This window comes from Chiloscyllium plagiosum, unplaced genomic scaffold (assembly GCF_037043375.1).
Source record: "Chiloscyllium plagiosum isolate Xiang-an unplaced genomic scaffold, Cpla_swu_hap1 HiC_scaffold_37, whole genome shotgun sequence".
Taxonomy (NCBI): domain Eukaryota; kingdom Metazoa; phylum Chordata; class Chondrichthyes; order Orectolobiformes; family Hemiscylliidae; genus Chiloscyllium; species Chiloscyllium plagiosum.
The window spans coordinates 27,596,951-27,624,562 of NW_028270175.1; the positions used below are offsets into that span (position 1 = coordinate 27,596,951).

The 27,612-nt window shown below is 45.3% G+C and overlaps 1 protein-coding gene across 7 annotated transcripts in view; it reads right to left on the reverse strand.

Annotated features, from left to right (window-relative positions):
- The window catches only part of LOC122540243 (kazrin-like), a 719,824-nt gene that overhangs the window by 36,855 nt on the left and 655,357 nt on the right, over positions 1-27,612 (reverse strand). For all 7 annotated transcript variants that reach the window (XM_087980531.1, XM_087980530.1, XM_087980528.1 and 4 more), the window contains 2 exons: positions 26,606-26,707; positions 25,102-25,268 (listed from right to left, as the gene is read on the reverse strand). In XM_087980531.1, the coding sequence (XP_087836657.1) occupies positions 25,102-25,268; positions 26,606-26,707 (269 nt within the window). The remainder of the gene's footprint in view (positions 1-25,101; positions 25,269-26,605; positions 26,708-27,612) is intronic.

Genomic DNA, 27,612 nt, shown 5'->3' on the forward strand with positions numbered 1-27,612 from the left:
GCCATCCATTCAGCTCCTTACTGTGCTACTTGTACAGTGGCTAGAGACAAAACAACTGCAGATGCTGGAATCCAAGGTAGACACCTGAAGAAGGGTTACACCTGAAAAGTGTCAACTTCTCCACCTCCTGATGCTGCCTGGCTTGCTTCCAGCCTCCTGCCTGTCTAACTTGTGCAGGGCTAGCAAAGGACTGGCTGAAGGCACACAGCAACTCTGATAACTTGGAGTGACGGGCAGCCCTAGGACTCAACATGGTTCTATTGGGTAACAAAGTAAATAACTTAATTGAGGGAACATGGTGGATTACAGCTCTGTCAGGAACAAACCCGTAACTCCTAATCCCCATTCTGCTCCTGTCCCCATTGTTTCCCAGTCTGCATTAAATCAAGACGTCGGGAAATGCTTTGTTAAATGATGGAGCCACTGTGTGGCAGTATTGTTCCAGGCATTTCAAGGGAGCGATATAAGTGGAGCAACTCTGCCTTTCTGACACTATCACCATCTCTCATTGAAGCGTTTACCTGCAGTAATCAAGCACCTTCTGTTTCCAGTGAGATTACCAAACACTCAAAGTGATAAAGGCATTGCTTTACTGAACGAGCTCAGAATGTGGATAGCAATTAAGTAGCACTCAATAATTTTAAAGGAACAACATTCCTAGTACACAAAACCCAATTCTTCTCCTTAAATGTCATACTCCTGGTTAATAATTACAGTTTTATAGGCTTCACCTGCACCAATATATTTTCTCAGGGAGTCTATAACTGACTCCACGTGAATGCAGAAAATGGACACGGAGCAATTGGATTACCTGCCAGTATTCAGGCAGAAATTGAAAAAGGCTGCAATTCTCAGCACAACATTAGGGGCCCGGCAATCTGTCCTACTGTTCCTCCAGCAGTGCCCAAACTGTGCCCTTTCTGCCCTCAATTTATCGGGTTATTTCATTCCCTCCCGGTCTGTTACAGCAGCAATGGGAAGGCCATCATTATCCTATCATGCCCGGGTGCTGTAATACTGCTGCTTTTTGGTTCAGCCAGAGTGCTACTATTAATCCACTTTCTGAAGGGCTCCTCCTATGTCTGTTGTAAAGGATGGACCTGAAATAGCATCAGTCTCAGTAGCAAGCATTCTTCCCTTAGAGAACAGGATGTAGCTTATTACATTTCTGTAACAATTTACAAGTTACATTCTTTACAGTTACAGAGTCACAGAGATGTCGGCACGGAAACAGACCCTTTGGTCCAATTTGTCCATGCTGATGAGATATTTAAAATTAATCTAGTCCCATTTGCCAGCAATTGGCCCATATCCCTCTAAACCCTTCCTATTCATAATCCCATCCCGATGCAATTTAAATGTTGCAATTGTACCAGCCTCCACCACATTCTCCGGCAGCTCATTCCACACACGCATCACCCTCTATGTTAAAAAGTTGACCCTTGCGTCCCTTTTATATCTTTCCCCTCTCACCCTAAACCTATGCCCTCTAGCTCTGGCCTCCCCTACCCCATGGAAAAGACTTTGACTATTTACCTTATCCCTGCCCCTCATGATTTTATAAACCTGTATAAGGTCACCCCTCAGCCTGCAACACTCCAGGGAAAACAGCCCCAGCCTCCATCATTCTTGGGAAGATCAATGATGAGAGGATGTACCTCCCTAATCCAGCATCGTCAGGTCTAGCTCTCTCTAAGATCCTGTAGCCGCACTCCTCCTGGCTTCCAACCAGGAGCCTCTAAAGAATCTGTATTGATTTGTATTTATATCACTTTTTGTTCCACTCTGTTCAGGTTGGATATCCTCAATTCCGATTTTGATGCCAACTGGGAAATCACTCATTCATTCAGTGCATGATTCCTATGAGTCAAGGTACTTGATGTGCATGTGGAATGAAGGAGTATACTCAATATTTTTGATGTTTTATTAGGACTTCAGTCACTGACTGTGGCACTAAAAGGAGTCACTTTATGATTGCCTTGATCCTTATAGATGATTTCCCATGGTTCAGCAATTCCTCTGGTCTGACATAGGTCTAGAACCTTGACTTAAGCAGCATGTTTCCCTTCGCCTTTCCCTTTCAGTCTGCTATTCACCCCCTGACCCTCTCCCAGGCACTTAGCCCCTTGTCAAAGCTGCCTTCCCTCTATCACATTCTCTCAGTTTTTAAAATTTAATTACAGGACGTGGGTATTGCTGGCTAGGCCAGCATTTATTGCTCAGCCCTAATTGACCAGAGGGCAATTAAGAGTTATAGAGTCATAGAGATGTGCAGCATGGAAACGGTCCCTTCGGTCCAACTCGTCCATGCTGACTAGACATCCCAACCCATTCTAGTCATACCTGCCAGCATTTGGCCCATATCCCATAAAACCCTTTCTATTCATATACCCATCCAGATGCCTTTTAAAAGTTGTAATTGTACCAGGCTCCTCTGGCAGCTCATTCCATACACGCACCACCCTCTACGTGAAAATGTTGCTCCTTAGGTCTCTTTTATATCTTTCTCCTCTCACCCTAAACCTACGCCCTCTAGTTCTCGAATCCCTCACCCCAGGGAAAAGACCTTGTCTATTTACCCTATCCATGCCCCTCATGATTTTATAAACCTCTATAAGGTCACCCCTCAGCCTCCGACACTCCAAGGAAAACAGCCCCAGCCTATTCAGCCTCTCCCTGTAGCTCTAATCCTCCAACCCTGGCAACATCCTTGTAAATTTTTTCAGAACCCTTTCAAGTTTCACGACATCTTTCCGGTGGATTGCACACATTGCTGTGGGTCTGGAGTCACGTGTAGGCCAGACCACTAAGGACAGCAGTTTCCTTCCCTAAAGGACATTAGTGAACCAGATGGATTTTTCCAACAATCAACAAAGTTTCATGGTCACCATTAATTCCAGATTTATTTTAATTGAATTCAAATTCCACCATCTGCCATGATGGGACTTGAACGCAAGTCCTGAGAATATTATCTGGGTCTCTGGATTAATTATGAAAATATCACACATCCATTGCTTCCCCTACTTCTATGTACTGTTATGAAGTTGAAGGTGGTGGGCAAGTTGTTGGAAGGAATCCTGAGGGGCAGGATGTACATGTATTTGGAAAGGCAAGGACTGATTAGGGATAGTCAACATGGCTTTGTGAGTGGGAAATCGGGTCTCACAAACTTGATTGAGTTTTTTGAGGAAGTAACAAAGAGGATTCATGAGGGCAGAGTGGTAGATGTGATCTATTTGGACTTCAGTAAGGCGTTCGATAAGGTTCCCCATGGGAGACTGATTAGCAAGGTTAGATCTCATGGAATACATGGAGAGCTAGCCATTTGGATACAGAACTGGCTCAAAGGTAGAAGACAGAGGGTGGTTGTTTTTCAGACTGGAGGCCTGTGACCAGTGGAGTGCCACAAGGATCGACGCTAGGTCCTCTACTTTTTGTCATTTACATAAATGATTTGGATGTGAGCATAAGAGGTACAGTTAGTAAGATTGCAGATGACACCAAAATTAGAGGTGTCGTGGGCAGCGAAGAGGGTTACCTCAGATTACAACAGAATCTTGACCAGATGGGCCAATGGGCTGAGAAATGGCAGATGGAGTTTAATTCCGATAAATGTGAGGTGCTGCATTTTGGGAAAGCAAACCTTAGCAGGACTTATACTCATGGTAAGATCCAAGGGAGTGTTGCTGAACAAAGAGACCTCAGAGTGTAGGTTCATATCTCCTTGAAAGTGGAGTCGCAGGTAGATAGGATAGTGAAGAAGGCGTTTGATATGCTTTCTTTTATTGGTCAGAGTATTGAGTACAGAAGTTGGGAGGTCATGTTGTGGCTGTACAGGACATTGGTTAGGCCACTGTTGGAATATTGCGTGCAATTCTGGTCTCCTTCCTATCGGAAAGAAACTTGAAAGGGTTCAGAAAAGATTTACAAGGATGTTGCCAGGGTTGAAGGAGAGGCTGAACAGGCTGGGGCTGTTTTCCCTGGAGCATCCGAGGCTGAGGGGTGACGTTATAGAGGTTTACAAAATTATGAGGGGCATTGATAGGTTAAATACGCAAAGTCTTTTCCATGGAGTCGGGGAGTCCAGAACTAGAGGGCATAGGTTTAGGGTGAGAGGGAAAAGATATAAAAGAGACCTAAGGGGCACCTTTTTCACACAGAGGATGGTAAGTGTATGGAATGAGCTGCCAGAGGATGTGGTGGAGGCTGGTAAAATTGCAACATTTAAGAGGCATTTGGATGGGTATATGAATAGGAAGGGTTTGGAGGGGTATGGGCCGGGTGCTGGCAGGTGGGACTAGATTGGTTTGGGATATCTGGTCGGCATGGACGGGTTGGACCGAAGGGTCTGTTTCCATGCTGTACATCTCTATGACTCTATGCATGTACTGTACCTTTAAGAGAAGAAGAATATTGTTCTGAAATGAGAGTTTACAAGCACCTGTGTAGATGTCTAGATGGCAGTCCCAGAATGTACTGGAAAATTGAAAATACCAACATCCCCTGCTTTTAGGAAGTTCGCTTTATGCCACTTTGCTTTTACGAACAACCTACATTAGTACCTGTTTTCACTAATTGAAAGAAATACGAAAAATTTTCACTTTTATGAGAAAAGGCAACATTTTTCCCATATAAATTAATGCCTCTTTGCTTTACACCATTTCTGCTCACAAAAGATTTCATAGGAATGCTCTACTTTCAGATAGCGGGGGAAACCTGTATGTAACATTTGGCTGTGAAATATATACCTGAGTTTTGGTTACTGTTTTGACAACAATTCGACCCAATCAGTTTAAATTATGCCTCAGAATACTAAAGCCCAATCGAGTTTGAATTTATTGTTTTGCCAACATGGAAACAATGAGATGATCCGATGTTGGGAGCTATAAAATGCGGACATTTTGAGAAGTGGTCAGAGAGCAACTAGTGTACAGCCAGAGAGCTAACTGCCAATATAACATTGTGCTCTCCCAGAAATTACAAAACCTTCTCTATCAAAGGTACCTTTTCATATGAAACATACTCGCAGTAAAAAGAAAGAAGACGACCCAGGGAGATTAAGAATTAGAAAAAAAAAGCCATCTTTGCATTAAGATGGTTCATTTTTTCTTAAGGGGGAGGTGTTATGAAGTTGAAGGCATGTACTGTACCTTTAAGAGAGAGAGAATGCTGTTCTGAATTGAGAGCTTATAAGCACCTGTGTATATGACTAGATGGCTGTCCCAGAGAGTACTGGAAAATTTGAAAATATGCAACATTTGGCTGTGAAATAGATTCCTGAGTTTTGTTTGCTGTTTTGACAATAATTCAAATTTAACCAATCAGTTTAAATTACGCCCCAGGATACTAAAACCCAATCGAGTTTGAATTTATTGTTTTGCCAACATTGATCCAATGAGATGATCTGACGTTGGGGGTATAAAATGCAGAAGTTTGAAAACTGGGCAGAGAGTAACTGCCACAGAGCCATTGCCAATATAACATTGTGCTCTCCAAGGAATTAGGAAACCTTCTCCATCAATGGTACCTTTTCATATGAAACATACTCGCAGTAAAAAGAAAGAAGATGACCCAGGGAGATCCTCAGCTGGAAGAGTGAAGACACAGAAGAAGACAGAGACTGTGTGGTTTTGAAATTAAGTTGATGTAATTCTAATTAGTGTCTTATTTGATCAGCATACCTGTTATAGAGATGGAGGCAGAAAGGGGTTTAGAGTTGTGAATAGTTGTTGTTTAATGTTCACTTTTAGAGTTAAAAAATAAATTGAGGTTATTTTCTTTAAACGGTGGAATTTGGAAGTTCTCTGTCACTCATATTTTAACAGATTAGGAGGTAGGTGAGCTTTTCTAGGTGTTTGGTTTAATTAATAGTGGGGTTTGCCTCCATGTTGTAACAGTACCACTGCCAGTACCCACCTCTATTCCTCTTACCTTCATTTCCCTCTTCCCTTTCTGCTCTCCATATTGTGTCCCCTGTCATTTCCCCTTCCCCTTCCACTGCCATCCACTTCCCTCATGATTCCTCCTTCTTGGCTGCTGCCATGAATGACTGGACATTGGAGGCAGGCGTCCTCCACCGCCAAATCCAAGCCACCCGACGTCTGGACGAAAAACGCCTCATCTTCCATCTTGAGATCCTTCGACCAGACAGCGTCAACAATGACTTCACTAGTTTCCAAATCTCCCCAACCTCCCCCCCCCCCCCCACCCCATGTCATCCCAGATCCAATCTCCAACTTGGCACTGCCCTCTTGACCTGTCCATTTTCCATTCCACATTATCCGCTCCACCCATCCCACTAACTTATCACTCTCCCCCCACCCCCCAACCTGGAAGTATCTATCACCTTCCCAGCTACCTTGCCCCTAGCCCCACCCCCACCCTCCTATTTATCTCTCAGCCCCCTTCATGCCCCCACATTCCTGATGAAGGACTTATGCCTGAAACATCGACTCTCCTGCTCCTTGGATGTTGCCTGACCAGCTGTGCTTTTCCAACGCCACACACTCTCGACTCTGATCTCCAGCATCTGCATCCCAACCATCTGTCTTAGGCCCCAGTGTCAGAAAATTGCCGCACCAATCATCTGACACATCCTGTGACCTCTCCTAAACCGACTCCTGATTAATGCAGTTAAGGGCTGCATTTTTGCCTGAGTTTCTAACTCGTATCAGTTAGGAACTCTCAGAGGCAGCCGGCAAGAGTCTCTCATCACTTCAGCATCAGCTGGGTCCAGGTCCCTGAAATGGTCCCATCCTCCAGTTCCCTTGTTGTGCTGGACGGACAGGAGTGTTCAATGCCTGTCCACCTGAGCTGGCTCGTGCCTCAGTTTCAGATATAGCAGACACTGTATTATTTCATTAAGGACAGGCAAGGCAGTAAAAGGTGGGGGGGGGGGGGGGGGGCGTGACCTTGTTAGTCAAGGATAGTGTAACGGTGGTTGAGAGAACTTTTGATGAGGACTCGTCTACTGAGGTAGTGTAGGCTGAGGTTAGAAACAGGAGAGGAGAGGTCACACTGCTTGGAGTTTTTTTATAGGTCTCCGCAGAGCTCCAGGGAGGTGGAAGAGAGGATTAGCAAAATTATTGTGGGCGGCACGGTGGCACAGTGGTTAGCACTGCTGCCTCACAGCGCCTGAGACCCGGGTTCAATTCCCGCCTCAGGCGACTGACTGTGTGGAGTTTGCACGTTCTCCCCGTGTCTGCGTGGGTTTCCTCCGGGTGCTCCTGTTTCCTCCCACAGTCCAAAGATGTGCAGGTCAGGTGAATTGGCCATGCTAAATTGCCCGTAGTGTTAGGTAAGGGGTAAATGTAGGGGTATGGGTGGGTTGCACTGCGGCGGGGTGGTGTGGACTTGTTGGGCCGAAGGGCCTGTTTCCACACTGTAAGTAATCTAATCTAATCTAATCTAATATTCTGGGTAGGAGTGAAAGGAACAGGGTGGTCATTATGGGGGACTTTAACTTCCCCAACATTGACTGGAAATGCTATAACTCTCGTACATTGGATGGATCAGTTTTTGTCCAATGTGTGCAGGAGGGTTTCCTGACACAGTATGTCGAAGGGTCGACAAGAGGGGAGGCCACAATGGATCTGGTGCTTGGTAATGAACCAGGCCAGGTGTTTGATTTAGTCGTAGGTGAGCACTTTGAAGAGAGTGACCATAATTCAGTTACGTTTAGTTTAGTGATGGAAAGGGATAGGCACATGCCACAGGTCAAGAGTTATTGATGGGGCACGGGCAATTATAATGCGATTAGGCAAGAATTAGGATGCATAGAATCGGGTAGCAAAATGTAGGGGATGGGGACAATCGAAACGTGGAGCTGGTTTAAGGAACAGATATTGCGTGTCCTTGATAGGTATGTCCCTGTCAGGCAGGGAGGAAGTGATAAGGTAAGGGAACCGTGGTTTACTACAGAAATTGCATCTCTTGTTAAGCAGAAAAAGGAGGCTTATGTGTTGATGAGGCAAGATGGTACAGATGAGGCGATGGGAGTTACAGATCAGCTCGGAATGTTTTAAAGAGAGAGTTAAGAAGAGCAAAGAGAGGACAGGAGCAGTCTTTAGCACATAGAATAAAGGAGAACCCTGAAGCTTTCTATAGGTATGTGAGGAATAAAAGGGTGATTAGGGTAGGAATAGGGCCCGTCAAAGTCAGAAGTGGGAAGTTGAGTGTGGACCCTGTGGAGATCGGAGAGGTGCTAAACGAATATTTCTCATTGGTTTTCACTCAGGAAAAAGCGAATATCGTAGAGGGGAAGAATGAGATACGAGATATTAGACTAGAAAGGATCGAGGTTGGTAAGGAAGAGGTGTTATCAATTCTGGAAGGAGTGAAAGTAGACAAGTCCCCCGGGCCAGATGGGATTTATCTGAGGATTCTCTGGGAAGCTAGGGAGGAGATAGCAGAGCCTTTGGCTTTGATATTTGAGTCGTCATTGTCTACAGGTTTAGTACCGGAGGATTAGAGGATTGCAAATGTTGTGCCCTTGTTCAAGAAGGGCAGTAGAGATGACCCAGGTAATTATAGACCAGTGAGCCTTACTTCTTTGTAGGAAAGAATTATAAGAGATAAGATTTGTAAACATCTAGCAAGCAACAATTTGATTTCAAATAGTCAACATGGTTTCGTCAAGGGCAAGTCGTGTCTCACAAACCTCATTGAGTTTTTTGAGAAGGTGACCTAGCATGTAGATGAGGGTAGGGCAGTTGACGTGGTGTACATGGACTTCAGTAAAGCCTTTGATAAGGTTCCACATGGTAGGCTGTTGGAGAAAATGAGGATGATTTAGCAGTTTGGATTAGGAATTGGCTTTCTGAAAGAAGGCAGCGAGTGGTGGTTGATGGAAAATAGTGGTTAAGAGTGGTGTGCCACAAGGATCTGTTTTGGGACCACTGCTATTTGTCATTTTTATAAATGACTTCGACGCAGGCATAGGTGGATGGGTTAGTAAGTTTGCAGATGACACTAAAGTTGGTGGAGTAGTGGACAGTTTGGAAGAATGTTACAGGTTGCAGGGGACTTGGATAAACTGCAGAATTGGGCTGAGAGGTGGCAAATGGAGTTCAATGCAGCTAAATGTGAGGTGATGCACTTTGGGAAGAGTAACAGGATGGCAGAGTACTGGGTCAATGGAAAGATTCTTGGTAGTGTGGATGTGCAGTGGAATCTTGGAATCCATGTACATAGATCCCTGAAAGTTGCCACCAGGTGGATAGTGCAGTTGGGAAGGCATATGGTGTGTTAGGTTTCATTCACTGAGAGATTGAGTTCCGGAGCCACAATATCATGCTGCAACTATACAAAACGCTAGTGCGGCCACACTTGGAATATTGTGTACAGCTCTGGTCCCCATATTTCGGGAAGGATGTGGAAGCATTGGAAAAGGTGCAGAGGAGATTTACCGGGATGTTGCCTGGTCTGGAGGGAAGATCTTATGCGGAAAGGCTGAGAGACTTGGGTCTGTTCTCATAGGAAAGAAGAAGGCTAAGAGGGGATTTGATAGAGACATACAAGATGATTAGAGGATTGGATAGGGTAGACAGTGAAAGTATTTTTCCTAGGATGATGACGTCAGCTTGTACGAGAGGGCATAACTATGAATTGAGGGGTGATAGATTTAAGACAGATATCAGAGGCAGGTTCTTTACTCAGAGAGTGGTAAGGGTGTGGAATGCCCCACCTGCTAATGTAGTCAACTCAGCCACATTAGGGAGACTTAAACAATCCTTAGATAAGCACATGGATGATAATGGGATAGTGTAGGGGGACGAGCTGAGAATAGTTCACAGGTCGGCGCAACATTGAGGGCCGAAGGGCCTGTTCTGCGCTGTATTGTTTTATGTTCTATTTTCTGTAACCCTCATGCACACATTGTCTGCCAAATAGCCATTGGTTCTCTCTTGAATTTCTGAGCGCCATCCCCTTTCACTGTCCTACCTTGTAGCTGTTCCAGGTATCACTAACATGCTTCCTCCCTCTGCCTGGAAAGATGTCTTTTTGATTGATTGGAAAGCCAAAGTGGCTATCCAGCACACAGTAGACTTAATTAGCTCCTGAGGCCTTTGTTCTTTATTGCTGGGAAATAAAGTTAAACTTTATAGATCCAAAAATAACACTGAATCAGATTGAAACGTTAATCAGAGAGTTTATGCTCCTATAATGGCCCCATTTGTCCCTGTCAGTCCCCATCCCCTTCAAACGGATTTATTGCAAGCAAAGAACAAAATAGTTTAAAAGTCCAATTCTGTCCTTGGCATGTTCTGAGCTGTTTTGTAATCTCATCTCCTTATTGTCTTCCTCTGTTCTACTGTGTTACACAGACTCACCAACACGCAGCCATTACCAGTGATGCTCCATCGACATTCACAAGGTATTCACGAGAGATACTTTCTAATCAACCTGCTCCGGGATGTTATGATACATCTCAGGATCAAGTTAGACTTGGACCTGACACCGGGCCCAGAGATAGGGACACTACCACTGCACCACAAGTGCCCTCAAACCTCAATTGACAATTTGTACCAATTACAAGCATCATTCTTTTCCACAAAGTAAGATAAAGCTCTTAAAGATATTGGAATCAAGGGTTATGGGGATAAGGCAGGAACAGCATACTGATTATGAATGACCAGCCATGACCATGATGAATGGTGGTGTTGCCACGAAGGGCTGAATGGCCTACTCTTGCACCTATTGTCGAGAATGAACTGACCGTGAAACTCATCAAATTCAATTAAGAAGATATTCATTAGCAGGGTCAGTAAGGATACCCAAAAGGCCACTAGATTCATCAAAGGCCCTTCCTGCTCCCCATCAAGGTAAGTAAAAACTAAGGGCAGACCCTTCCCAACTCCTCAATAATGTAGGTAGGGTGAGAAAGTTGGAATCATCCTGAGGGATGGCCAGCGATGAAGTATCTGCCATCAAGATCGCCATGTCCCATTTTCCAACCAAGTGTTGAATAGTCAGATGAGATCGCCCCTAGTGAGGTATGAGAAGCCTACTTACATGGATTAGTTTACATAAACACCCTTATATTGTGTCATCATGTCTCACTAAGATGCAGGTTCCCATTCTCGAGTGGCTGATAGAAACCAAACTCTGACAATTCCTGATGTGAAAGTCAGAATGGTCACCTGGTGGGACCAACTCGCTGCTTGTTCATCTTGCCCTCTATCTCAGACAGCAGACACCAAAACCACAGGACACACTCCTGAGCTGTGACCATAGGCATCCCTCTATCCACCAGGACATCCCGTTCCCCCCCTCAGTAAAACAGAGCCAATTTCTCTCTGTCCAACACAGTTGGGACAATCGTGCTACTCTGCACTGTGCGGGTCTGCCCTTTAAAGATGGTGTCAGTGCCAGGAATCCCAGGGGGTCCTAGCAGTGCCCTATATTTTACCTGTGGCAAGAGGGAGGAATATGACAAACAGGGCACCGCAGCATCAGAGTGGAACTGGTAAAAGCACAGCGGGTCAAGCAGCGATCGAGAAGGGGAGCCGATATTTCGGGTCAGAACCTTTCCTCAGGACTGATTAAGTGTCCCGACCTGAAACATCGACTCCCCTTCTCTGATGCTGCTTGACCCGCTGTGCTTTATTCAGCTCCACTCTGACTCTCCAGCATCTGCAGTTCCCACTATTTCCAGGGTACCAGGGCATGATACATGGGCAATGAGGTGAGTTTGGGTAGAGGGCATGAGAAAATTCACAAGAGCTGACAGAGTGAAATCCTCCATAAAGCTCGCCTACATTGAGAGCGAGCTAATTTCTGGCAGAATTCAGCCCTGAGGGAACTATCTTTTATTCTGATGTTTTCAATAGTTCCTTTAGAGTCGTTTCAATGTTGAACTGCAGCAACTAACTGGAACTTGAATGGTATCTGCTTCACCAGACTTGGACATAAATATGACAGAAACGTCCTGAGACAGGTGGAAATGTCCACTGTTGTGTGTGCTGGCGTTCTGTCATAATGAGTTGCAGAGTCTGTGGCTGTCCTGATAAAATAGCGTTCTCCTGGCCAAATGGCTGCTCTTTGCTTTGATTACAAGCTCAGCCACTTTCCTATCTGCTGGGTGGAGACAGGAACATATCGGAAGTCTACAGCCAATGAGATCTCAGGACAGAAACAGGCCCTTCATTCAGGTCCCCACCCATTCCCATCGTCCAGCACTTGGCCCATCGCCTTGTCTACCTTCACATCACAACTACACACCGAAATATTTCTCAAACGTCTTCTGCCATTTGCTCTCATTGTTTCTCCCCCCCGCCTCCAGACAGTCTCCAGGACCCTGGTAAAGTATCCGCCCCTCCTCATGGGGTCCTGCAGTGATAGGATTTCAGCAACTGCTTCAACTTAAAAGGACCTGGACAGTGAGAACGTGCACTGCATGAAAACTGGTCCGAATCTCATTAATGTTTCAACGTGCTGCAGTCAGGATTATAATATTGGAAATTTACAGTTTTTAGTGCACCGTGAAGAATCCTTTTGTGGCACAGCAGTGTTGTTTTATTAAAAAGGTCTGTGAGGATTTATCACACTGGGTATTAGAAAGCCTAACAAAACATTCACGACGCAGAAGCAGGCCATTCGGCCCCACAGGTTCATGTTGGTATTTAGGCTCCCGATGGCCCTCTTTCCACCCCTCCTGACCTCACCTCATCAACATGTCCATTAAACCATCGGAAATAGGAACAAAAGGAGGCCATTCAGCCCCTCGAGCCTGCTTCACCATTCACCATCCGACATTCCTCACTTCCTGTGTTTTCCTGTAACCTTTTATTCCCTGACTGATGAGAGATCTATCCATCTCAGCCCAAAATATACTCAAGGAATCTGCCCCCACAGCTGTCTGTGGCAAGGAGTTCCAGAGACACTCAACCCTCTTAGAGAACAAATTCCTCCTCATCTCAGTCTTAAATTGGCACCCCTTTATTCCAAGACAATGCTCTCTTTCAGTGGAAGCATCTTCCAAAACAGCATTTATCCTGTCCAGCCCCTTAAATTCCAGTGAGGAGAATCCCAAACGGTTTTGCCTTTACTCATCAATCCCCACCTTCCAGGGATCATCCGAGTGAACCTCCTCTGAACTGCCTCCAATGAAGTGATGTCTTTCCTTAAATTGGGGGACCAAAACAGCCAGCAGTACCCCTGATGTGATCTTGCCAGCACCTTGTACAGATATAGTAAGACTTCCCTCCTCTTATATTCCAGCGTCCTTGATCTAAAGACCAACGTTCCATTCACCTTTCTGATGACCTGCTGCACCTGGATGCTAGCTTTCTGTGTTTCAAGTACAATAGCCCCAAGTCCCTTGATGTTACAGCTTTTCTCCATTTAAATAATATGCTCTTTTGCTCTCCCTTCTGAAACAAACAACTTCATATTTGCCCAGATTATACTTCATTTGCTAACTTTTGCCCTCCTATCAACCTTTCGATATTTCTCTAATCTGCTTACATCCCCTTTCCAACTTAACTTGCCACCTACTTTTGTCTCATCTGCAAATTTGGCGACAGAACACTCCCTTCCTTCCTCCAACTCATTAAAATATATTGTAAATAGTTGTGGTCCCAGCACTGATCCCTGTGGAACCCCACTAGTCACTGGTTACCAACCTGAAAAAGAACCCGTGATCCCACTCACTGTTTACTGCCCATGAGATAATTCTCTACCCGTGCCAATGTACAACCTCCAACACCGTGGTCTCTTATGACTTAGCCTTTTGTGAGGTACCCTTGTTGAATGCCTTCTGGAAGTCCGAATCCAACTGTTTCTCCTCTATTGACTCTTGAAATTTCCTGGAAAAACTCCAATAAGTTTGTTAGAGATGTCCTGCAATTACTTTTTTTAATAATTGATTTGTTGAACAATAGATGTTAGGCTAATTGGCCTATAATTACCTGCTTTTTTGCCTCCCTTCTGTTTTGTTTGGGGGTGACACATTAGCAGTTTTTGGAAAATCACAACGAATACATCCACTATCTCTGTAGCTACGTATTTTAGGAGCCTAGGATGCAAGCCTCAGGACCAAGGGATTTATCTGCCTTTAGCTCCATTAGTTTGTCTATTACTACTTCTCGAGTGATTGTGATAGTACTCAATTCCTCCCCTATATTCTTTCATATCACTGGGATGTTTGAAGTACCTTCTACGATGATGAACGCTGTAAAATATTTGTTTAAATCCTCTGTCATTTCTTTGTTTCCCAAAACCATCTCCCCAGATTCATTTTCTCAGGTGTGGTGCCTATGTTCACTTTGACCTCTCTCTTCCTTTTTATATATTTAAGAAGTTCCTATTGTCAGTTTTCATATTCCTCCTCAGTTTGCCTTCAACTTATTTTCTGCTTATTAGTTTTTATCAGTCTTTCTTTTGTGGATTTGTCTTTGGGGCTAACACTGACATTTGCCTCCTTATTTGATTTTTCTTTCACTTTTACACACTCCTTAACTGTCTTTTTTTTTAGATTAGATTACTTACAGTGTGGAAACAGGCCCTTCGGCCCAACAAGTCCACACCGACCCGCCGAAGCGCAACCCACCCGTACCCCTACATTTACCCCTTACCTAACACTACGGGCAATTTAGCATGGCCAATTTTCTTGGTTAGTCATGATTGTTTATCCCCCTCTTAGAATCTTTACTCTTTACTGGGACATATTTTTGCTGAGTGAAAAGTATGATCGGTGGCACAGTGGTTAACACTGTTGCCTCACAGCGCTAGAGACCCGGGTTCAATTCCTGCCTCAGGCAACTATCTGTGTGGAATTTGCACATTCTCCCTGTATCTGTGTGGGTTTCCTCCCACAGTTCAAAAACATGCAGGTTAGGTGAATGGGCCATGCTAAATTGCCCGTAGTGTTAGGTGAAGAGGTAAATGTAGGGAAATGGGTCTGGGTGGGCTGTTCTTCAGAGGGTCGGTGTGGACTTGTTGGGCCAAAGGGCCTGTTTCCACCCTATAAGTAATCTAATGACTGCTTGCTTACTATCTTTGCTGTTAATCTCTCTGCCTAGTCATGTTAATTAACTCTATCCTCATTTCAATATAATTCCCTTTATTTAAGCTAAACACTTGTCTCTGACCCAGGTTTCTCATTCTCAAGTTGAATCTTAAATTCTGTCATATTACAAACACTATTTCTAATCTATTATTCCTGTCTTCCCCATGTGTCTTTCTAATTTTTCCTCACGTTATGACACTGAAATAAAACCCCTCTCTAATTAAAACTAACACCCCAGAAAAGCTCACCTTGTCTCGTAATCTGCTAAAAAGGTGAATGAGTGAAACAACATCTCTGATTTCCACTGTTTAAAGAAAAAAATAACAGTTTATTTTCTTAACCTTAACAGTGAGCAAAACTATTAACAAATCCAAGAACCCTTGTTCTTAAAAAATCACTATCTGCCCCCAACGCTCCAATAACACAATTAATAAACTCTAAATTAACTTAATCTCTCCAAGTCCATACAGTCTATTATGTTGTATTCTCTCTGGTCTTCCGAATCTGTCATTTTCTTCCATCTTTCTGACATCTGCCATTTTCTCCCTGGGCCATCTTCTACAATTTCTTTCTGTTTTTACTGGAAAAGGTACCTTTAATAGATAGTGCCATTGAGATTCCTTTGACAGCGTTGACAATCCTTTCAGATGACATGTGCTGTCATGGTCAATGGCAGTTGCCCTGACCAATTTTTCAAAATGTCCTTCATTTTTATATCCCCCAACATTGTACCCTCTCATTGGTCCAATGTTGTCAATACAATAAATTCAAATACAATTGGTTTTTGGCATGCTGGGCATAATTTAAATTAATTGGTTAAATGCAAATCCGATTGTCTTAACATCAAAACACAACCTCAAGCTGATTGTTACACATTATCAACTCTCCGCACTCTCTGCTCCTGTCAGCTAGTCACAGACACATGTGCTGTCACAATCTCTCAGCTCAGAAAGGCACCTCGCTATTAAAGTGACCATACATTTGTGACACTCAAATGTATCTATGCGATTCACTGCAACCACATCCTGTCACAATAAGTTGCGCATACTCATTGCTCTCTGCGTGAAAATGCTTCTCCCGAATTTCCTCTTGGATTTAGTTTCACCCCACTTTCCGGGCTCACCTACAAGTGGAAACACCTTCTGTATATCTGTCCAAATATCCTTTATGCTCTGAAAGAACTTCATCAAATGACCATGTCTTCTCTTTTCTCGGGAAAAGACTCACATCTGTCCAATCTTTCCTGATACATATAACCTCACAGCTCTGGTTTGATTCTAGTAAAACTTCCTTGCATTTTCTCCAGTGTAGCTATAATTGACATGGTGCTCATATGTGGTCTAACCATGTTTCCACACATAATGTTTTTGTTTTTCAATTCTAACTCCATAGAAGTGAACCCCAATGTTTTGTTTCTTGTGTTGCCTTATGAACTTTGTCACTGCTTTTAGTGACCTGTGTATCTGTATTGCCTTGAGGCCCTTAATTCTCTTCTCTGTTTAGAGACATAGGCCCTTGGGTGGCACAGTGGCTCAGTGGTCAGCACTGCTGACTCACAGCACCAGGGTCCTAGGTTCGATTCTAGCGTCTGGTGATTGTCTGTGTGGAGTTTGCATGTTCTCCTCGTGTCTGTGTGGGTTTCCTCCCACAGTCCAAAGATGTGCAGGTTAGTTGGATTGGCCATGCTAAATTGCCCGTAGTGTTAGGTGCATTAGTCAGAGGGAAATGGGTCTGGGTGGGCTACTCTTCGGAGGGTCAGTGTGGACTGGTTGGGCCAAAGGGCCTGTTTCCACACTGTAGGGAATCTAATTTTTCACGGAAATTTTAAAATGGTGGATGAGATCTGGATCCCACCCTCTGTATCTGACAGATTCTATTTCTGGAAAGTGACATGACTGATATGAGGAAAACCAGAACTCCACTCGTATGTTCAGCGCTGAGTTCAAACAGACTCCACCTTTTCTGGAGCAAAAGCCTTAACTTTCAGGAGTTACAAACCTTTAGAGCTGTCATAAATTCTCTTGAAGGGTGACAGCATCTATAGAACTGTCAAGCTGTAAAGTTATTTAAATCCCCAGTCATTTAAAAACTAAAAAAGGCTACCATTGTCAACGAGAGTTGAGAGTTGAAAATAATATGTTCTAGCTGTTATCGTAATGTGTTGATATTATTCCAAGGCTATAATTCTGTCTTTGTTATTGCCTAGCAACTTTCTACATCCTATTATCATCTCACTTGAGGAACTGTAGTGCACAGTTTGATTGACAGCTCAAAGAGTTTATTAAAGGATTAGCTGTCTTTGATTTGGGGTTGTAAGTACAAATGTTTTGTTTTTATAATGGATCATGTCATTGAGAGGATTGAATGATTTGACTCAGTTTTTATAACTATGGTAAAAGCTTTAAATACATAATTAAATCTCTAATTAGTTTCATGTCAATACGATTCTGGAGGTCTGGCCTTTGTGGTGACTGAGACAGAAGGCAGAGAGGCAAACAGTAGTGGATAGTGTTATTAAATTGGCATGGCATTATGAGGAACTATGGGATGGACTGGGTAAATGAGTTGGCATGGAGTTATAAAGGATCATGGGTGGATTGGAGGTGTGGCTTGGCATTCAGTTGGTAAGGAGTCATGAAGGGGTCATGAAGATAAGTGATGAGCATGAGTTGACATGAGTTGACATGGATGGGGCATGGAGCATGGTCAGGCTGGTGAAGGAGTGAAGGTCACAGGTTATCACTGACCAAAGAATCTGGGCAAAGGTCCAAGAAAACCAAAAGTAGAAATAGCTGGAAAGACTCAGCAGATCTGGCAGCACCTGTGGAGAGAAAGCGGGGTTAATGTTTCAGGTCGAGCAACCCTTCCTCAGAACTTGCAAGTGAACCAAGGCCGCCCATCACGATACTTGGCCACTGTGGCTGCCTCCAACCTGCAGCTGGAGACAATGTTCCAGACACAATCCCACAGATGCCCCAGCCCTTCCAAATGAAGATCTTGCCATTCGAAAGCGTTTCCGGGGTAGTGGGCTGGAAAATTTCTCAAATCCATCTGCCTGAGCCGGAATTGAAAATCCAGGCCTTACTTTCCAAGGAGAATGCAGCCTACCTATGCTTCCTATCAAAATGTACCCCTCCTCACACCCCCCTGCAATGAAGCCAGATAGCCCCTCAGTCTGTTGACATATCTTGGATGTTTACACCATTCTGGATAAAGTGGATGTTGAAACCTGAGGCAAAATATATATAGTCTCACAAATCTGTCCATCATCTCGTGGAGCAGGGGAGCAGAGTTACCTGCATCGTGTTGGATTACCAATACCCGTCCTTTAGGAAGACACACAAAATAGTGAGGCCTGCACTGGTTCACCTGAGTTCACACTTCAAGGAAAATGGGGGAGGTACACTGGCATCTGTTTCTGTATTCCCCCAAACCCCGTACCAACCGCAATTGCTGACTGGTCGCAGAGTTTATGTGGGATCTTACAGTGCACAAAATGGATGCCGTATTCGGATACAGTTCCCTGGCCTGAAAGTAGGTCAGGGATGTTTCAAATAAATAGTTGCCCCTGGCTCGTGATTCTGCTGAGGAGCCCACATGTTGTTGGGGTTCAAAACCTTCATAACAAAGTTGGGGTGGGGTCGTGGTCTGTGTCATCATTCTAACCCCCACACGTTGTCTGAAGCTTTAAATGGAGAAAGTTCTGGTTTCAAGATGCTGCAAACAACATGTTTCCTATTGGCAGCTGGAATGGAATCTGGGGGAGATTCAGTGTTTCAGTAAAATCTAACCGGCGATGACAAAATCCCAAGCTTGAGATTCTCCCATTAAGTTTTCAGAGAAAGTGAATAAAGTCTTTTTCTGTCGCATTTAACATTCTGTGGAGAGAACGACAATGATAGAGGTGTGTGACTGACTAATGGGTGAGAAATAACTGCAAACAGAAGCTGAATCAATCCCCTGGCAGATACAGGCGAGGAACAACACCGAGAGAGGCCACATATCAGAGAGTGATGGGGCAGCAGTGAAATGGTTTCAACCAGCCTGGAGGCTCACAACATTTCCACTAATCCAATCATTTCTACAAAGAAGAAGCTCAAGAGTCTAAAGAAGTTGTTTTTGGACACAGCAGAATGTGTTCCTTTAACACTGGAGTACAAGCACACAAAATCGTTCTTATCAATCGATCCGCAAACTAAAATGCAAACCTTTGAAGAAACAATTTTGAATTGGAAGAGAAATATTACAAGTTGGACTGTCACAGGCTGCTGTTGTCAGCAACATGTGAGGATACATAACCTCCCGAGTCTCACCTACCCATTGGCAACTCCCTGGAGAGCGCCCTCCAGAGGAGCAGCTGCACAGCATGAATCGGAGCCAGTGCATCTCCTCTTTGAGCTTGAGCTGCAAATCTCCCTTGATCAGGCCAACATTTGCCACTCAACTCACGCCAGGAAAAAAAAATGTGGTCATTCTCCTTGTGGTTGTGTTCCAGGGACTGGTGCCTGTGAAATGCTGGCAGCCCTGCACTTCTCTTACAAAAAAAAATGATAATACCTCCAAGGTCACTCATCACCTGGGAAGGTGTGTTTGAATGGTCTCAGAGGCGCTACATGAATGCAAATTTTTTTCTTTAGTTCCCAGGAGAAGTGCGACTGGAGTCTCTGTGAGCAATTTGCAAACTTGGCTCCATATTGGATTGGATTTGCATAGGCAGGCTAGTGGATCCTTAACTTTGAACTGATTTATGATGGTGTGGTTGGAAAGCTGAAATAGTGGCAGCATGAAGGAACCAGGTTGGACTTTCCCATCCACACGGACTGCGGACTGTGGTCACTGTATAAAACAAACCATCACTGGGCCGTTGTACAGCTCAGGGAGAAAGTCAAATGAAAAATCATCTTGAAGAAAGGGTTGAAGAGAGTTGACCCTGAGTTTCAATGATCCCTGTACTCAGTACCAAGAGGCCTAAATGTTAGCGAATGTGCCATTGATATCCAAGCACTCAACCGTATGACAGAATCGAGTCTCAAAATTCCCAGGCCCCGAAATAAGTTCTCTAAAGCCTCCTGGTACAGAACTGTCCACAATTCCACATCAATTAGCACTAAACGTTTGGACACTGCTTTAAGGAGGACAAATACAGAGCAGTCCAGGCAGCATTGGTTCAGCTTAAAAGTCCTGGGGAACATTGATGTACAGGGAGACCTGGGTGTTCAGGTTCATTGTTCCCTGAAGGTAGCAACGCAGGTCGATAGAGTGGTCAAGAAGGCATACAGCATGCTTTCCTTCATCAGACGGGGTATAGTGTACAAGAGTTGGCAAGTCATGCTATAGTTCTATGGGACCTTGGGTTCAGCTACATTTGGAATACTGCAGACAGTTCTGGTCACCACATTACCAAAAGGATGTGGATTGTTTGGAGATGGTGCAGAGGAGGTTCACCAGGATGTTGCCTGGTATGGAGGGCGCTAGCTATGAAGAGAGGTTGAGTAGATTAGGATTATTTTCATTAGAAAGACGGAGGTTGAGGGGGGACCTGATTGAGGTTTACAAAATCATGAGAGATATAAACAGCGTGAATAGCAAGAACCTTTTTCCCAGAGTGGTGGACTCAATTACTAGGGGTCACGAGTTCAGGGTGAAAGGAGAAAAGTTTAAGGGAGTTATGCGTGAAAAGTTCTTCATGCAGAGGGTGGTGTGTGCCTGGAACGTATTGCCAGAGGCGGGCATGATAGCGTCATTTAAGATGAATCTACACAGAGACATAAATGGGCAGGGAGCAGAGGGATACAGATCCTTAGAAAATAGGCGCCAGGTTAAGATAGAGGATCTGGATCGGCGCAGGCTTGGAGGGCTGAAGGGCCTGTTCCTGTGCTGTAATTTTCTTTGTTCTTTGTAAACTGACATCCAACCCCATCTTTACTTCAGCGGAGACTGCTTGGCACTGCTATGATGTCTGAGGGATATTCCTTGGTCTATCTATTGAACAACAAATCACTATTCAATATCCAATAACAACTTGTATTGTTACAGTGCACTTAATTCACAGGAATATTCCAGTGGCTTCAGGGGTAGGCTATCAAACAAAATTTGAGACTCTTAGGTGTGGTGATTGAAGACTGGATCATTGTGGCAGACCTTAAGGAGAATCTTAAAAAAAACGGAGAGGAGGAATGGTCTAAGGAGGGAATTCCAGAGCTCAAAGCCTGGGAGGTTCAAGGAAGAACCATCAATACAGGAGAGACGGGAATGTGCAAGGGATCAGAATCGGAGGAATGCAGATGGGAGGTTACGAGGCTGACTGAGATGACTATGAGAGGTAGAGATGAGAGCATAGAGAGGTTAGAACACAAGGATGTGGACTTTAAATGTATGGGGAGATGGTGGTGTAGTGGTAAAAGCACGAGTAATCAAGAACCCCAGGCTAATGTTCTGGTGATACGGGTTTTGGATCCCAACATGGCGTATAGTCCAATATGAATTCAATAAAAAGCTATCCTAATGGCACTATCAGTTGTTGTAAAACTCCATCTGGTTCACCAATGTCCTTTAGGGAAGGAGGGGCTGATGTTTCGATCTAGGAGGTAAAAACAATGACTGCAGATGCTGGAAACCAGATTCTGGATTAGTGGTGCTGGAAGAGCACAGCAGTTCAGGCAGCATCCAAGGAGTTTCGAAATCGACGTTTCGGGCAAAAGGCCTTCATCAGGAATAAAGGCAGTGAGCCTGGAGCGTGGAGAGATAAGCTAGAGGAGGGTGGGGGTGGGGAGAGAGTAGCATAGAGTACAATGGGTGAGTGGGGGAGGGGATGAAGGTGATAGGTCAGGGAGGAGAGGGTGGAATGGATAGGTGGAAAAGGAGATAGGCAGGTAGGACAGGTCATGGGGACAGTTTAGAACTAGGGTGAGGTGGGGGAAGGGGAAATGAGGAAGCTGTTGAAGTCCACATTGATGCCCTGGGGTTGAAGTGTTCTGAGGCGGAAGATGAGGCGTTCTTCCTCCAGGCGTCTGGTGGTGAGGGAGCAGCGGTGAAGGAGGCCCAGGACCTCCATGTCCTCGGCAGAGTGGGAGGGGGAGTTGAAATGTTGGGCCACAGGGCGGTGTGGTTGATTGGTGCGGGTGTCCCAAAGATGTTCCCTAAAGCGCTCTGCTAGGAGGCGTCCAGTCTCCCCAATGTAGAGGAGACCGCATCGGGAGCAACGGATACAATAAATGATATTAGTGGATGTGCAGGTAAAACTTTGATGAATGTGGAAGGCTCCTTTAGGGCCTTGGATAGAGGTGAGAGAGGAGGTGTGGGTGCAGGTTTTGCAATTCCTGCGGTGGCAGGGGAAGGTGCCAGGATGGGAGGGTGAGTTGTAGGGGGGCGTGGACCTGACCAGGTAGTCACGGAGGGAACGGTCTTTGCGGAAGGTGGAAAGAGGTGGGGAGGGAAATATATCCCTGGTGGTGGGGTCTGTTTGGAGGTGGTGGAAATGTCGGCGGATGATTTGGTTTATGCGAAGGTTGGTAGGGTGGAAGGTGAGCACCAGGGGCGTTCTGTCCTTGTTATGGTTGGAGGGGTGGGGTCTGAGGGCAGAGGTGCGGGATGTAGACGAGAGTCGTTGGAGGGCATCTTTAACCACGTGGGAAGGGAAATTGCGCTCTCTAAAGAAGGAGGCCATCTGGTGTGTTCTGTGGTGGAACTGGTCCTCCTGGGAGCAGATCTGGCGGAGGCGGAGGAATTGGGAATACATCCATTGCTCCCGATGCGGTCTCCTCTACATTGGGGAGACTGGGCGCCTCCTAGCAGAGCGCCTTAGCGAACATCTCCGGGACACCCGCACCAATCAACCACACCGCTCCGTGGCCCAACATTTCAACTCCCCCTCCCACTCTGCCGAGGACATGGAGGTCCTGGGCCTCCTTCACCGCCGGTCCCTCACCACCAGACGCCTGGAGGAAGAACGCCTCATCTTCCGCCTCGGAACACTTCAACCCCAGGGCATCAATGTGGACTTCAACAGCTTCCTCATTTCCCCTTCCCCCACCTCACCCTAGTTCTAAACTTCCAGCTCAGCACTGTCCCCATGACTTGTCCGGACTTGTCCTACCTGCCTAGCTCCTTTTCCACCTATCCACTCCACCCTCTCCTCCCTGACCTATCACCTTCATCCCCTCCCCCACTCACCCATTGTACTCTATGCTACTTTCTCCCCACCCCCACCCTCCTTTAGCTTATCTCTCCACGCTCCAGGCTCACTGCCTTTATTCCTGATGAAGGCCTTTTGCCCGAAACGTTGATTTCGAAGCTCCTTGGATGCTGCCTGAACTGCTGTGCTCTTCCAGCACCACTAATCCAGAATGATGTTTCGATCTAGTCTGACCTATGCTGGCCCCAGTAATGTTGCTTTAACTGCCCTTGGAGGGAGTATTCAGATCAAGGACAGTCAGAAATGAGCAATAATCGTTGGCTGAGCCAATGACACTCACATCACCTGAACAAATAAAAAAAAGAGACATTGCTGGCCTGGCAATGGGACTTGAGAGCGTCCAGAATTACCCAGCACTGCTAAAGACACTGAGGTGAATAATGCACCAACACCCTCCCCTCTTTAAGGAGGTGTCAAAGGGGTAGAATTCACCGAGTTTAGCTGCAAGGACCAGGCTGTTACTTTGTACACACCTTTCCATCAAAAAGAGAAGAGAGCAGCAAGCAGAATGATGAAGAGCGAAGGCACAGAACAGGGCATGGGAGAGAGGCAGTCACAACAGCTGCATTAATTCACTTCTGGTTCCAATACAGAGTGAGCACACAGTGATGACGTCAACAGCACTAACTACCTAGTCACCCGTATCGGCAGGAGGCACACTGATGTACAAAGGCCAGGATCCTGAATGCCTTATTTCACACTTTCTAGATTGTTAGATGGTCATGGCCTGGCATTTGCGTGGTGTGAATATTACATGCCACTTGTCAGCTGGATATTATCCAGATCTTTGTTGCATTTGAACCTGGGCTGTTTCAGACGTGGATGTGTTTAGGTGTAGCAGACCTCACTGCACTATTCTGAAGAAGAAATGGAGAGTTCTCCCGGTTTTCTGGCCAAGTTTTATTCCTCAATCAGCATCGCGAATGGGGATAATATGGTCATGATGGTACGGCTGTTTGTGGGAGCTTGCTGTGTAAGACCTAGTGACTGCATTTCCTACATCACGACAAGGAATACACTTCAAAAGCAGGCCACTGGCTGTAAAGGTGCTTTAAATCATCCAGATATTGTGAAAAATCTCTTTCTCTATGATTGGTAGATAAGAAACATGGATTATATTGAGGAAGGAGGGAAGCATTGAGCTTCAACACAGCAGGGAGGTGGTGTAGCGGTGTCATCATTGGAATCGTTCTCCAGCAATTCAGGCTAAAACTCTGTGGAGGAGTTCAAATACCATCTATTTGTATTCAAGGAATCAGTCTGGATTTAGAAACCCATCTAGTGGTGAGCATAAAGCAATTTGTTGTTAAAACCCAACTGATTTAAGGAAGGGAACCTGTCATCTTTACCTTGGCTTGACTTACATAGAACATATATAGAACATAGATCATTACAACGTGAGGACTGCAGATACTGGAGATCAGAGCCGAGTGTGTGGTCCTGGAAAAGCACAGCCGGTCAGGCTGCATCTGAGGAGCAGGAGGGTTGATGTTTTGGGCAAGAGCCCTTCGTCAGGAATGAGGCATGTAACTCCAGACCTCCACAGCAATGTGACTGACTCTTAAGTGGCCCCGAAATGGCTTTGTAGTCACTCAGTTCAATGGCAAATCATGACTGACAACAGACACTGGGTTTGCCAGTGACGCAGGATAAGCAGAAAATAAAACACTTAAACAAGAAGAAAGTAACAATTGACCAGGCACTGAACTGTAACTGTAAAGGTTCCATTTCTCATGGCTGGCAGCGTGGCATTGTGCACCTCTCCATGTTATTACCATCTGCCAGACAGCATTTCCACATTACAGTGCGACACTTGATGAGGCAGTTGACTGCTACCCACGGTTTTAACCTGACCATATCCCGGACCCTTCTACCGCTCAACGGTGCCCTCTCCTACCTGGCTGGATTGACGATCAAGCTGAGCTCTTCAAAGAGGTGGCGCCTGATGATGTGCTTGTTGCTGGGAATTCCTAGTGCTGTTGCCATGGCTTCCGCGTTAAAGGTGGGTTCAAGGACAAGCACTGCACCATGGACTCCGCTGTTGAGGAGGTTGTCTGCGTATTCCTGTTCAGGACAGAAAACAAGGCCCAGAGGCCTGTTCAGTGAAAGGAGTCTTGACCAAGTTATGGACAACAATAAGAAATAAGTAAAGCAGAAGGGAGGGCACTCCATTTCATTTAAAGGACGCACCTGCTCAATGTTCTAAAGGCTACATATTCATCAAATGTTAACCTGGATAGAGAGTTGTTGAGTTTTTTGGCGACATTCTTGTTCAGTGTGAGCAGCATCATAGGGGAGCATGCGGTACAAGAGAGTTAATCCAAAACCACACTATGTGAATGCCTGCTGCCAGGTGGCTGCATATGTAATAACTGACCTATCATCAACAAAACCGAATTGGTGTTCCCACTCTCCCCAACCTCCACAGCTAACACTGGGTGGGGGCAATGGTCACTGCACGATGATGTAAACTGGGGGTTAGTAAATCACCAGTCCAATTTATAACCACTGCCTCTCATTTTTAATCCTGTCAGAGGCAACTGACCACAGATCAGGAAAACATGAGGCCTACATCTCAGTTCCTGCCTACAGCCTGTCACCATGGCGATACAAGGCTCAGACAGGCTGCTGGCGGAGGCCTTTGGTATCCTGAAGAAAGACAGACTGGGAGGAAGGATTTAAGGTTCCTGAAGAGCTTTCCGATTGAGATTCCAGCCACACGCCTCTCAAAGGGCAGCTGTAGTCAGGCAGCCAGTAAAAACAAGGAAGGGTGCATCTCTTCACTTTCCCCACACCTTGTAGGTTTTATTTGGAAGGTTTGAGCTTGCTCCAGCCAGTGAGAGTTGTGAAAGACCACTGCACTGTCAGGAATGTCATCATTCAAAGAGCCAAGGCCCCGCGTGCCTGTTTCCGGAGATGTGGACATTCTCCCGACACTCTTTGGAGAGAAGCAGGGATTCTCCTCATGCCCCTGGCCAATGTTGCTCCTTCAATCAAAGCCATCCAAACCTTTTAATGAGAAATGAAAATGCTGCAGACTGAATGTGGGCTCGACAGGGAAACCAGAGCACCCAGAGGAATCCCACACAGACACAGGGAGAACGTGCAAACTCCACACAGACAGCTACTTGAGGGTGGAATCAAACCCAGCTCCCTGGAGCTGTGAGGTAGCAATGCTAACCACTGAGCCACCGTGCCATCTACAGCCCAGGTAGCATTCTAGTAAACCCCTTCTGTATTCTTTTTAGTTTAATAATATCCTTTCTATAGTAGACCAGCACTTTCTCTATCACTATTCCCTTATCGTAAGTCTTTATCCTGGCTGAAGCCTGTGTAGCATATAACAGTGGAGATCACACGACACAAAGACATATTCTGCTGCAACATCTGGGATCACCCACCTTCAGATCGATCTCCCTCACCCATTTAATGACCCGCTGGTTGGTCCACACCAGAGGATCCACGTTGTGATTTTCACACCAGGCCCTTCTTTCATGTAAAATCTGCAAACGAGAGGAATCGATCACCTTCAGACACCGGGTAACCAAATTCCCCGCCCACCGACACGATGGCAATCTCGTTCAAGTGTTTCATCTGATCCCAGTGGTTTCTTGGAGAAAACCTATTTGCTTTGTTGGGTGAACATTTTAACCGAGGAGTTAACGCCAGGCCATTTCGGGGTGAGACTGGGAATCATTCCTTCACACTAAGTATGTGGAAAACTGGAAATCTTCTTCAAAACACTATGGAGGGCTGCATGGGTCAAAGGAAAATTTCAAGACTGAAGTTGATTGACTTATGTTTGGGTAGGATGCTTAGAGATACCAAGTTGGACACAGTGAGTTAGGAAATAAATCATGATCCAATTGGTTTAATGTTTCAAATCAGGTGTGACTCTTCTTCAGAACTGAGGAACTTCTGAAGACAACTCGAAACATTAACTCTGTCTTTCTCTCTCTACAGGAGCTGTTAGACCTGTCGAGTGCCCCCAGCATTTGCAATATGGCGTGATTTAATTGAATGGTGGAAGAGGATGGAGGGGCTGAATGGCCTTCTCCTACACTGGCATTTCAATCTTGTCATTGGAGACAGAAATAGGGAGCAGGAAATGCTGACCCAACAGCTACAGGAGGTGATGGCCTCGTGGTATTATCTCTGGACTGTTAATCCAGAGACCCCAGGCCAGGCTCTGTTGCAGCAGATGGTGGAGTTTGAATGCAACTTAAAAAGGAAGTCGGGTATTGCCATTGCTGATTGTCAAGGAAACCCCCATCTGGTTCATTAATGTCCTTTAGGGAGGGAAATTACCATCTTTAGCTGATCTGGCCTCCATGTGACTCCAGACCCACAGCAATGTGGTTGAGTTTTGACGCCTTCTTGGGCAACAAATGCTGGCTGGGCCAGTGAT